Source organism: Rhinolophus sinicus, chromosome 1 (assembly GCF_057876585.1).
Source record: "Rhinolophus sinicus isolate RSI-liver-muscle chromosome 1, RSI-T2T, whole genome shotgun sequence".
NCBI classification, from domain to species: Eukaryota; Metazoa; Chordata; class Mammalia; order Chiroptera; family Rhinolophidae; genus Rhinolophus; species Rhinolophus sinicus.
The window spans coordinates 3,271,515-3,284,341 of NC_142501.1; the positions used below are offsets into that span (position 1 = coordinate 3,271,515).

Genomic DNA, 12,827 nt, shown 5'->3' on the forward strand with positions numbered 1-12,827 from the left:
TTCAGGACACGAGTGCGTGGGGGGTCACTGCCTGGGTCCTGCGCTGTGCTGAGCACTTGGCCTGGGTGCCATGCGGCCCTGCTGCCCCATCCCAGCCGGCATGGCACCCATCGCCCCAGCACGCGCTGAGCCCACTTCCTCCCCTCTTCCAGCCACCTGCTCCAGTCTGTCCACCTGTGCTCCCCTCCCCTGGCCCCTCTGTCCAGGTGGTCAGTGGCCCCTCTCGCACCTCAGTACGGCCTCTCCCGGGCCAGGCTGACCCAGGAGGTCCAGGAAGGGAACAGAGGCAGTGCCCCCTGGGTCCTCTCCACAGCCACACGGGGCCTGGTACCAGCTCTGCCTGGGGTGTGGCGCCATTATCAGCTCAAATCAGCACAACCTGAGGTTCAGTCTGCAGAGAGATGTGTGTGGGCCCCACCTCTTCTCACTGAGCCGAGCACCCCAGAAACCTTCAGGAATCTCCAGGTCCTTACATTCCATGGGGTGTTCAAGAGAAGCACACTTTCCATGGGTGCCAGTTTCTCGGGGTGACAGCTTTGGACAAGGACACCAACGTGATGGGTTGCTGTGGCCCCTGGGACTTCCAGCAGGAGAGGACTTGGGATGCAGGGGGAGGGGAGGTGCCTGGGGCGCTGGCAAGGTCCAGGGGGACAGCCCGGGGTTTGTGGGTACCAGCCCATCTCAGTTGCCTCCCGACGGACAGCTGAGCGTGACCGTGAGGCCCCTGGAGGTGAGGAGTCGTGTGGGTCTGCTCCTCAGACCCCATTTAGAAAGTGCTCAGCACATGAGGTGACCGTGAAACAGGCACATGTGCACACATGCCACACGGCACTAAACATACCAGGCACACAGCTGCTCCTGGGAGGCTGAGCTGGTCCACGCTTGGAACGGCCGGACCGCAACTGGTCACAGGAAGGCACACCTGAAGGCTGTGGCCGTGACAAAGGGGACCCTCGCTCTGCACCTGGAGCTTCACCTATGCTGGGCGGGGAAACGCTCATAGGTGCCCACCTCCTGCAGCCGAGCTCACGTCTACGCCTGGTGGGGACAGAGCGAGACGCAGGCCCACGCGGGGCCACCGTGAAACGCGGTGCTGTGAGCTGAAGCAGTGTCGGCGAGTGACATGCAGAGTTGCCCTGAAAGGGCTGAGGGGTGAAGGAAGCACACCCGCCTCTCTTCACGGGCAACCTGTGCCGGGCCTGTCACGTACTGCGCCCCCTAGACCTTCCGGAAAGGCACAGCTCGGCACAGCTCTGCCTGCCTCTGACAGGGAAGCTGAGGCTCAGAAACGCTGTGCGACTTGCTGATGCCACACAGCTAGGACACGGTGACCCGAGTGCCACCCCCCTTACACAGCAGCGTGGCCTCCACCAGGCCGGGCCTGTCCCGGCTGCCAGAGCCCGGGCTCAGGAGCCAGGCTGCCCTGCTGGAGTGGCCAGTGGGCGGCGCTGGGTGCAAGGCTGGTGTGGCCAAGGCGGATTGAACAGACTCCTCTCCCCTCTGGGGGCAGTGTCCACGCATCTGTCAGCCTCAGCGCACAGCACGGCCAGGACAGGGCACTGCGGAGGGAGCAGGAAGACAGACCTCACATGTCCCTCATGCCTGGGGGAGCACTGCAGCCCACAGAGGACTCTTTCCACAGCCTGGAGGCCGGCAGCCAGGATGCCCGCCCGTGCAGTGGGTAGGGAAACCGAGGCCAGAAGACCAAGTCAGCAACAGGCAGAAGCAGCGAGCGGGAGCCTCTCAGGAGACTCGTACCCGCCAGCAACACGCCTGTGGCACGAGGAGAGCCATGTTTGTGGAAGGCCAACCTCCAAAGAAGGGGCTGTTGTCACGCAGCGTGTCCCAGCCCTGACAGCCCCGGCTCTGGATGGCGGTGAGCAGCCTTCCTTCCACAAGTGCCGTGGTCATAAAGCTCTTAGTCTTTTTCTCCAGCTTCATGACGTGTTCGTCCCTCCGATAAGCCCAGAAGACCCTGGAATAGTGACTGGGGCCCCTACAGACTGTGCAGGCCGCTCTCGGACCGAGCCACCCAGGATCCCTTGCTTGCACAGCCTGACCCCTGGCACGTGAACACCTCCTGCCCCTTCCAGCCTCGCATTTCTCATGTAGACAGAGGAAGGATCTGTGGGGGGACCCCTCTCCAGGTCACTCGCCCTGTCGTTTGTGCTCTGACTGCAAAGCCCCAAAGCTGTTCACCAAGATGAGCCCCCCACACAAGACGCCTGGGCGCCCACCGGGGCGGGGGAGCGGCCCAGCTGGGGTCTCTGTGGCAGCTGCGGCTTCCCTCCGTCCCAGGACAGGCTCAGCTCTGTATCAGTGGGACTGCCCACTGCAACAGCTCCAGACGTCAGTGCAGTCACCTTGAAATCAAACGCAGACTTCTCATGGCCTACGGCTCACCACCTGGCCACCGTGCTTCCGGTCAGTAGTTGAGAAACAGCAGTTGGAAACTGGTCTGCGCTTGCCCTTTGGTGGTGGTCTCTGAACTCCAAACTGCTCCTCAAAGGTCTGAGCAGATTTCCCCGGAAAGGGGGTCCTGTGGATGTCGGTCTCCTTTGGGAGTCCCCGAACTCAGTGCTGCTCCTGGGTCGTGTGAGGGGACAGGAGAAAGCATGTGGTCACTAGCCTTCCCACTGGCACGACCGAGGCGTCCTCGGCCCCAGGAGAGGAATGAACTAGAGTGAGGTGCCTTTTCTCTCCTGTGGCTGCACACAGACGAGACTGAGGCCCAGGGCTCGGCCTCTGCCTGGGGGAGGGGGACTCACATGCAGGCTGATGGAGGCCAGAGAGGCTGCAGGCAGACGCTGTCCACTCACCTGGGCTGGGCTGGGTTTCGGGGTATCCTGGGCTCCAGGGGGACCCAGAGGGCTGCGGGACTGACCATTGGCAAGGCAGGCCCAGTGCCCGGCAAGGAGGCCCTGCGGCCAGGTGTGCTCTGAGCCCCTCCCCTCCGGCCATGCGGGCTGCAGCCCCTCTCCCAGGACACCACGGCCAGCGAACAAAAGCCATGCTTATCAAAGGAGTTTTTTCTTTATTTTCATAATTTAGCTGAATCAACACAAAATTGAATACTGTAAAACAAGAAAAAAAAATGCTGTAACATCTTAAATCCCCCGGTCTCTGCTCTGGAAGATGTCTACACTCGCTGTCAAAAGACACAGGTGAGAAGGAGGTGGTGGGGACGCTGACGGGTTGGCAGAGGTGTGCAGGGCTGGGGGACCCTCCCAGGGCGCCTGCCCGCTGCCTGCTGGAGCGAGGCCAGGCCGTGGAGCCCGGGACTGGCGGCTGGGACAGCACCCTGTGATGAGAAACCAAGATCCCAGGCGTTTCTTTTACTCTGAGACACACATACCTCTAAATCTGTGGTGACTGGAAGGTAAATTAAATAGTCGTGGACATTGGAACGGGCCTTAAATAAGTGGTTTTCGGTCCTATCTTTAGTCTACGGGTGCTGGAACAGTTGCTATATAGTTATTATTATTATTACTTTTTTTTTACTTTTTTTTTTAGTAGCATAGAACTAGCATAATATTCCTGTTAATTGGACCCTTAGGTAGTATAACTGCATCGGGAACTCAGGAAAACGAAGGAATCTGGCGCTGGACGACCAGGGGAGTGAAACACACAACCGGCCTTCTATTTGCGGGGCCTGGTGACCCCGCTGTACCGGGAGGGACGTGGGCTGGCGGGACGCCTGCCCTTGCCTGCGGCCCAGGCCCCTGGTCTCCACTTTCTCCGTGAAGGCTGAGAACAAGAGGGCCGTCCAAGCGGGCGCGGAGACGGGCTGCACAGAGCTGTCAAGGTCTGCGAATGTGACAGGGGTACGAAGGAGGAGACAATCGACCCGGAGAGGCGACACTGAAGTCCTGCACACTTGGTGGGCACCAGCCAGAGGCCCCGGGGCCGGGCCACCCGACCCAAACCACATGCACAGACACGGCCTCCAGGGGCACAGCCAGCACACGCGTGGCATCACGGCCCTGGCCCTCTGCGCTCGGCTCCCCTAGGTCTGGCGGGGGGGCCCACTGTGCCCATCCTGGAAGCTTCCGGAACACCGGACTCGCCCACCTCTCAGGACAGCCGCAGCTACCACAGTATTTGTTAAATAGGATTTTCTACAAATATACAACATATAAAAACTGTTAAATATATAACTTTAGGCTTTGCAAAATACATTTAATGATCTCTTTCAAACAAGTGTTACTTTAGTTTTCTTTAATTTGCTTTCTGGAGCTAAATGGCGAATCGGATGAGACAGCAGTCACGGGACACCCTACATGCTCTTGGCGAATACTGGATTATCCCACTATCGGAAATGGAGCGTGGAGAGGCGTGTTGAACTGGTTAAAACTGGGAGTGAGTTTAGTACGATCGAGTCCATCTAAGTACAGAAGGGCAGGGCGCACGCGTCAGTCTGTGTCCCCGGGGCGGCGGGCTCTGCGTGGGGACTTCGCCGGCCACGTCCCGCGGGGCTGCCCGGCATCCTCGGCCCTCCCAGGGCGCGCTGCAGTGTCCTTGGGGTGGGGGCCTCTGCCGGCCGCCCTCTCTGCCCCTGGGCCCCCCGTCGACCGGGGACTCTGCCGGCGGGGGCGCGTCCACGGTAAAATAGATTTGTTCTTTGGTCTATTGAGTATATACTGAAAGGATAAGAAAATAAAAGCAATTCGGACAGTCTGGGGCACAAGGAGAGGCCACTTCTTCGCCCGAGAGTCAGTCCTCCCTGGTCCAGTGCCGTCTGCCTCTCTCTTGGCTGGCTCAGCTGCGGCCCATCCGGCCCCCTCCTCGTCCTCTTCTTCAGGGAACACAGCCAGAGCCCAGTCAGGGAGGGCGGGTGGGGCCAGGCCCCCAGGGACGCCCGTGCACCCCCAGCGTGTCCGGGCCAGGCTCCTCGGTGATGCCGGACAGACTCACTCAGGAGGCTGAGGACACAAGATGAACCTGTCGGGCAGCAGAGAACCAGGGGACAGGCGGATGGGGAAAGGTGGCGTCCACTGTGGAAGGAGGACTGTGGCCCTGGTGTGGCCTCTCCAGGGAGCCAAGGCCCCTCCCTGTCCCCTCTGGGGCTGCGTTTGTCAGGAGACCTGAGGAGCAAAGAGAAGAGAGCGGTCAGCTCTGCAGACACAAAGCGTCCTTGTCAGGAACGGTGTGAACCCAGGACACGTCCCCACGGCCGGCCTGGCCAGGACAGCGCCCTCGATACATGTCAGCAGACCCTCTCTAGGACATGACCAGATCCAGACGCAAATGCTGGGGAGACATCTATACCTGCCAGTGAGCTGCCGTGAAACACCCACCCCTCCGTGGCCGGTGGGCACATGGCTGAGCACTGTGCATAGCAGGTGTGGGCATGCTGGCCGGGGGTCGGGTCTGGGCCCCCCCACAGTCTCCCTAAGAGTGCCTCCCACGGCAGCCCGTACACAGCTGGCACTGAGTATCACAGAGAAGAGCGATGGGTGTGTGTGTGTGTGTGTGTGTGTGTGCAGCCCCGGGGAGCCCCTGGGAGGCTGCAGAACTGGGGGGCATGCACGTCCCTGGCCCATGAGGCCCCAGCACCGGTCAGCATCCCAGAGTCCCAGCAAATGTGACAATACACCAGCTCACGGCCGAGGTGGGGACGGATTACCTGCAACACGTTATTGCAGGCGCAGGGCCACCTACAGGTCGGTGGCAGCCCTGGGACAGAGCTGAGGGTGCCCAGGGAGAGTCAGAGGATCTGTGCCCCCGGCCCCAAGGGTGGCTGGGGTCCACAGGTCCCCGTGCCCGAGGAGGAACTGTGTGACTGTGGTGACACCCAAGGCTGTGAGTGCCACCCTCTTGGCAGGACCAAGCCTCCCATCGGGCCCGCAGAAGCAAGGACTGCAGGGGACTGGCCTTGGTCGCGAGCACGCGTGGAAGTGACCGGGAGCCTCTGAGGAAGCCGTGGCTCCTGTCTCCACGTGGATGGGGCTGAGGCCGGCGGCGGAGGCCTGTGGGGCAGAGCCTGCATCCCCGAGTGACCGCAGGCCACTCGTCCTGGAGACACGGGTGGTGGGAGCTCTGGGGCCCCACTTGGGGCCGGCCCAGCGCTCAGGTGGCGTTTGGGGATGTGAGACGAGACGGCGGGCGGTCTGAGTACAGACCCTGCAATTAAACCCCAGAAATGCGTTGCTTTAATTTGCTAGGAGGGAGGTGTTTTCTTGTGCCTCCATCTTCACTCTTGGCGACGCCTTGGGAAGCAGAATGGATTTCCGCATGTTCACCGGCCGTAAGCGGCTGCTCTTCTGTGTCGGAATCCGTTTCTCACTGATTGCAATGACAGTGTGTGCACGACAGGCCACAGGGCTGTGTGTGTGTCGGTGACAGCCACCCTGTCAGTGACAGTTGTCCTATCGGTGACTGTCACCTTATTGGTGACAGCTGCACCCGCAGTGCCTGCAGGCTCACTTTTGCAGCTCGGCCCATCGGCTGCTTCTGTTTCTGTCACAGCAGATGTGCTGAGCGTTTCGTTTCTATGGCTAGCACCACTAAGTTTCATCTGGATTTCCACCACTGCTTAAAGCGATGTATAGTCACTGCACACATTCTAGTAATTTCCTAGAGCTACAGATTTTTACAGCGCTAGGTCCATCCGGAATGCCTGGACACTGGAGCAGGGCTGCGGATTCCTCCTTCCTGTGCAGGGCCGGGCTCTCCTGGCTGACCGGGCCCCAGGCTCTGAGGACTGAATGTGAGGACACAGCCACCCCAGGACTGGGTGTGAGGACAGTCGCCCCCAGGCGCCCATTCACCGTGGGCCTGCCCAGAGGCCTCCATGGACCACCGTCTGTGGCTCACGTTTTCCGTCCTCTCGCTCCCGTACAAAGTGTCCACCGCTGTGGGCAGTGGTCAGCCCTAGGGGTCTGTTCCAAACTGCCCTGTGCCAGCAGCTCCTCAGAAGTGCCAAGACTGCTCCTTGGAGCTGCCGGGGGAAGGTCTCTCCTTCCCCAAACTTCCAGAGGGGCCGGGCGGTCACTCCTGGGACGCTGACCTAAGCCTGTCCCCACTCACCTCCTCTTGCTTTGCTCAGACCCCCATGGCCCTCCCACAGCTCTCAGGGGGACCCTCCCATGGGACACGGGACAGCACTGCGGTGCCAGGAGAACCAGGGGCCTCCCGACGCAGCGGCACCCACGTCCCTTCAGGAGCTCAGTGCAGTTGGACCATGTCGCTTCCCTAATGTTCCCGACGGCTGTGTCCTCCCCACATCTCGGCTTCTCCGACAGCCACAGACACCAGGAGCCGTTGTACTCAGCTTTGGTGTGAGACCCGCAGTCTCTGGTCACTTCCCCTCTTGAATCTGTTAGCTCACCTGTGGAACGGAGGCACCAGCAAGCGCTCTCTGCTCCTGAGGCCACAAGACAGCTGAGGGGATGCCAGCAGGCCTGCCAGCCTCAGCTGCATGCAGCGGGCTCTCTCGGCCAGGGGACGGCTGCTCACACCCCCGTGCCTGCCAGTGCTGTGCCCGGCGTGTGGTCCGGGCAGCTCCTGTGGGGTCGGCTCGCGGGCGGGGGCTGGGCCTGCACGCTCAGCTTTTGCATCCCGGTCGGTCTGGGCAGGGGCGTGTAGCCCTGGCACTGGAAATCCACCGGCTGCCAGACAGCTTGCCCACATGGGCTGAGCTAGTGGGGAAAGCATGGCCAGTGTCTCAGCAGTGAGCAGCTGGGGGACCCCAAGGCCACGACACCTCTGCCACGGGAGCCGTGGGGGAAGATGGATGACAGGGCTACTGTGAAAACCTGCAAAATGTGCTATGTGCCGGGCAGGACAGGGGATGCGGCCTCGTCCTCACCAGGCAGGGGCCAGCATGTGCCTCCGGTGCCTCAGACACGGCGCGGACAGAGCCTGGCCCCACGGACCCGAGGGCCTGCACGGCGTCCAGCAGTGTTCGTTCCTGGAAGGCCAGCCCCTGGACGGCCCGCGGTGAGCCACAGCCTGTGGCACTTTCTTCTGCAGCCTGAGGATGAGCCTGGACGTGTGTCCTGTAGGCCTGCAGACTCTGTGGTCAGCAGGGTCCGGGAAGAGTGACGGGATCGCTCCTGAGCTTTCTGGAACCCCCTGAACCCCAGTGAGCCCGTCAAAAGACACACTGTCTTCACCCTGGACCAAGGCCGGACACAGGAGGGCAGGCTGGCCTCATCTCCCCTGCGGCAGGCAGCTGTGGACGTGGGTCCAGGTGACTGACCCCCTTCCTACCCGTCAGTGGATACTGGCTGACGGACCTGGATGGCTGCGTGCGGGCGTCCCACGCCCAGCTGGATTCTCTGAATCTCCATTGAAATGGGCAGCGCGTGGCCCAGAGGGCTCTCCTGATACAACCGAGAGAAAACGTTCTCCCGCCTGTGAAGTGGGATGTCACTGGGCACGGCCACCGTGGGGATGTTCCCAGAAAGGGACGTCCTGTGGGCGGAGGATGGCACCGCGGCAGGGGGCCGGCCATGACAATGACAAGGGGACGCCTCCTTCCAGCCTGTCCACAGGCCCCGGGCACTGGCCTCAACACCAGGGTCACCCAGCCCCAGGCGTCCACTCCTCCCTTCGGACGAGTGCGCTGGGGTCCCAGGCTGCTCCTGGCCGTGCCCGACCTTGGGGCAGCACCTCCCCCCCGCCCTCTGCCCTCTTCCTGGACGATGAACTAGGAGCCGGCACCCTTGCTGCAGGGACAAGAATGGGAAACACTCCTTGTGGGGGACCGGCGGGTGGTTGGTGACAGTGGCCAGCATTTCTGGGGCTTCAGCACTGGTTCCTGCCCTGGCGGCTGAGCCTTGGGCTCACACACAGGTGGGAAGGGGCCCACACCCGCTCTGCACTCATTAAAAGCTTCCACTTGACCGGAGGGTCGGGTGAGCATTCTGGACGAAGGAGCACAGCATTCCGGATCGAAAACCCAGCAAAAAGCCCTAATGAGCAGCAGAGAGCTGGCCACAGCCTGCCTTGTGGGAGGCTGGGGACCACGAGAGCTGTTACCATGGAAAAACAAATCATAACCAGGGAAGAAGCTTCCGGAAAGCCCTTGCATCAGCCTCTCCACGTCCAGCCATCTGTGTGGTTTCTTCTGTGGGACGATTTCCTGATGTTGCACAACCAGGTCCCACTCAAGGAAACCCTGCTTCCTCCCCAATCCCAAGGTCACGAGAGCGGCTGGACGGCCGCTGTCCCCTGTTAAGTAACCAAAGGAAACATTACGACGCGGCCTGAGCTTGCGCTCTCTGGGGACCCAGTGAGCGAGTGTTCTCGGGACCCCAGCCCGGTCCCACAGGGCCCTCTGCTCTGCGTCTGAGCCGGGGGAGGTGTGCTCGCGTGACAGACACCCGATGTGTCTCCAGTCGTGTGTGCTCAACACGTCCACTGCCCCGCCTGTCTGGCCGTCACCCATCTGTCCTTCCAGGCAGACACTCACTGCTTCCTGGGCTCCAGCCACCTGTAGCCCTCTCTGCAGAGGGGGGTCAGTGCTGGGGAAACGAGGTCCCTGTTCCCAGCTTCTCAAGGGGTCAGGGCTCCAGCCCCGTCAGGCTGCTAACTGGTGACACGCTGGTGTCCGGGTCGAGCCGGGGCACTCAGGCCCTTGTCTGCGGCCGACCCTGAGAGACGCAGCCAACAGCAGCCACCTGTCATCTGGGTGACAGACCCTCCCGGGAGCTTTCCTACGTCGCAGCTCCTGCTCCTGCGTAGGTGCCAGCACGATCCCGCCCTGCAGTGAGTGTGCGGTGTCTTGGCAGGATTCCCGGGACCTGTGCCCCACGGCTCCGGCGAGAAGAGGTGTCTCCGACAGGACGCTGCAGCTGGGCTGGGATGGGCAGTGTCTGTGCTGTCACTGGGCCCGTCCCAGGCATCCTTGGGGCTTCCCCACACAGCTCCCTGCTGAGGACACCCTGTGGACCATGGTCCATGAAGCTCTGTGACTCACCCAAGAAGGCACCGCCACTGCCCCCAGATGAATGGTCACTTGCTGAGATGGAAATGCAGTTAATCCCAGGACTTGGGGTCATTTCTGCAAATGCCAACACACAGGTCCACCAGGCAGGACAACTGAAAAGCAGTCTGTGTGTGTGACGAGCTGCTCTGGGAAGCGCTGCCAGGAGCCCAGGCTCTGGGTAGGGCCACCGAGTCCCTCACTGGTTACCAGAGCTGGGGCCGCGGCAAGACTCGCGGGAAAGATGAATCGTGTGAGGGGCTTCGAAACGCGCAGATTTATGTCTTCAGAACAGAAAGCACTTGAGGCCACTTCCCTCCCACGAGGACGGTGCCACCCCAGAGGGACTTGGTCTACGGCCCCCAAAACGTATTTACTCAAGGCCTAGAGGGGAAGGGACCCCGTGTGTGTGTGTGGGGGGGCAGCAGCCTGGACAACAGCTGGTCCCTGGACCACACTCTTCCCACGGCCTCGGAGGTCAGAGAAGTGTGGGGGTGGCGGAGGGACAGGCAGCGTGAAGTGGTCAGCCCCCCCTTGTGACCAGAGGGCAGACGGCTCTGCTATGTATCGCCACCCTATGCACAGGGCGGGTCCCACTCTGGGAGCCCTCAACGTCCCCACAGCCAGGTGACCCCGGGGCCTGCTCCTGCCACCTCACGGCAGCTCCTGGGCCAGGGCTCGGTGGTGGCGCCTCTAGCTGCCACACTCAACAGGGCGGGGCTTCTGTGTCCCTCACACGTCCCTCAGGTCAGCAAAGCCTGTGCCTGGGGTTGTGTGTAGAAACGCAGGAAAGGCCGCCTCTCCCAGGGCTGGAGCAGATGGGCCTGGCGTGGCCCTTCCCGCCACGCTGGCAAAGAACAGCAGCAGGGTGGGCGGCCGCGACACGCTGCTTATCCCTGCCCCCCCTCAGCAACCCAAACAGGACGGGTGCGCGCGGATTTTAAAGAATCGGCACATTTGGCCGCAGGTCACAGGCCCACTTGTGGTCCAGAGGCCGCCCCTGGAGCCGACGCTTCACTGACTCTGTGCTGTTCACCCCCCAGCCCCAGGGGTGTGAGGCTGGGGGCACAGATCACACAGTAACTGAAGGCGTGGGAGGGAAGGGACGCACGCGGCAAACACGCCTTAGACCCGGGGGCATGAGCAGAGGAGGGGGATGGCGACGGGATAAGGGGCAGCGAGGAAGCGAAAACACGCCCACTCAGGACAGGCTGGGGGTGGACAGAGCCCCCACAGGCCCTTCTCCCCAGCCTGTCCCGATGCCACTGTGAACCTGAGCAGTGAGCTCGCAGGTCAGCCGTCACCTCTGGATGCCACTGGCTGCTACAGGCACCTACCCTGTCCTGGCCATTTCCACGCCTGCCACTCAGCCTGGCGGCGAGGACGCGGCAGCTGGATGCTCCACCCAGAGGCGCAGCAGAAGTGGACCAGCCCGTGCAGCCCTGTGTGCCACGCGGCAGAGAGCTGCGAGGAGCAGGGAGGCGCGTGCGGCCCCACGGAGCTGCTCACAACCAGACTGCCGTCTCGTTATCTGATGCAAGTTGATAGCTGTGAGAATATGTATTCATTGCTTAGCTAGACAGTCTTGCTTCTCTGTCCAGAAAACAATGCTTCTTGAATCTGATGTGGGAGAATTCTATTTCTGTCTCTGCAAGGCTTCAGCTCCCTCTTTGGCTCGCAGCTGTCCTGCCTGGAGTCTGTCTTCCGAGAAAGCTTCCGGGACGTCTGGCCCAGGTGGGCCCCAGCGTGGAGGGGTTCTCAGGAGCGCTGGACGGCAGTGACGGCAGTGACGGCAGTGAGCTGTAGCTACTGAGAGGCGGCTGTTCCGGACGAGCCCCGCGGTTCCCCCCGTGGGGAAGGGAGCACAGCATCATCCGAGCTCCTGGGTCTGGGTCACTGACACGAGGGTCCAATGCTGACCCAGGGGGTGGCTTGGGTCTCAGTCCTCAGTAAGAGGAGGAGGTGGTGACAAAGCATTTATGCCGTCACGGCAGAGGCCTCCTCGAGCCGTGGCTTCTGAGCAGGGACAGGTCCGTGCTCGGCTGTCCTGTGATGGCTCTGAAGGGCGGTCAGCAAGTGGCTGTGACGATTTAGACCACACTTACTCAGTGCTGCCTGGTGAGTGACCGCCTGGCACCTCCGAAGCACCATGACCTGACCCTGAGCTTTTCTGTGATGAGGACCCCAATTTTAAATAGAGAGTCTCCAAGATCTCCCATGGCGGGGACTGAGAATGCCCGGAGACAAGAGGCTCCCGGGAACATGACAGCCGCCTCCAGAGGCGTTTGCAAGGCAGGCTGTACACGTGCGTGTGCTGTGGGTGGGTGGGTTTGCAACGGACACCCTCACCCCCGGGCCTGGAGGGCCTTAGAGGGACGTCCTGACTCTGGGCTCAGATAGGGCGGGAGCGCTGGCTGTCCCAGGACCGGGGGCAGCAGGGGCCTCCTTTGGAGCCACCCCCTGCATCCTACCTGCCCCGCTAGTCCCCTCCCTGCAGATCTCTGCCTGGGAACAGCCGGCTGTGCCCTGGGGTCCGTCGCTGGTGAGATTTGGAGTCTAGCAACGTCGTCCGCTGTCACAACGGGTCTCGGCCGTGAACCTAGGCTGGGCTCTTCCTGGTCATCGGACTCAGGAAAGCGCTCAGTCCCCAAGCCTCAGTTTCCATGCCCACTAAATGGGAGTGTGAAAGGGGGCCGACCGAGAAGCCTCAGCGCAGGTCACAGGATTGTCCCCTTTCCACGAGACGAGACAATGTGAACGGCTGCTGTCCAGCCGCCCCCGCCTCACTGCTCCTCCTTAGGGCGGCTGTGTGCCTGCGGAAACGACTGTCCAGGGTTTCGTAAAGGAGCCGTGCGCCCTGGTCCCAACGGCACAGACGACACTCGGGATAGGACGG

General features: G+C 61.9%; 1 protein-coding gene across 4 annotated transcripts in view; it reads right to left on the reverse strand.

The window, feature by feature from the left end:
- Positions 1 to 3,011: 3,011 nt before the first annotated feature.
- The window catches only part of TAFA5 (TAFA chemokine like family member 5), a 171,375-nt gene continuing 161,559 nt past the window's right edge, over positions 3,012 to 12,827 (reverse strand). For all 4 annotated transcript variants that reach the window (XM_074326601.2, XM_074326599.2, XM_088795781.1 and 1 more), the window contains exon 4: positions 3,012 to 5,084. In XM_074326601.2, coding sequence (XP_074182702.1) covers positions 5,076 to 5,084 — 9 coding nt within the window. In that variant the 3' untranslated portion in view covers positions 3,012 to 5,075. The remainder of the gene's footprint in view (positions 5,085 to 12,827) is intronic.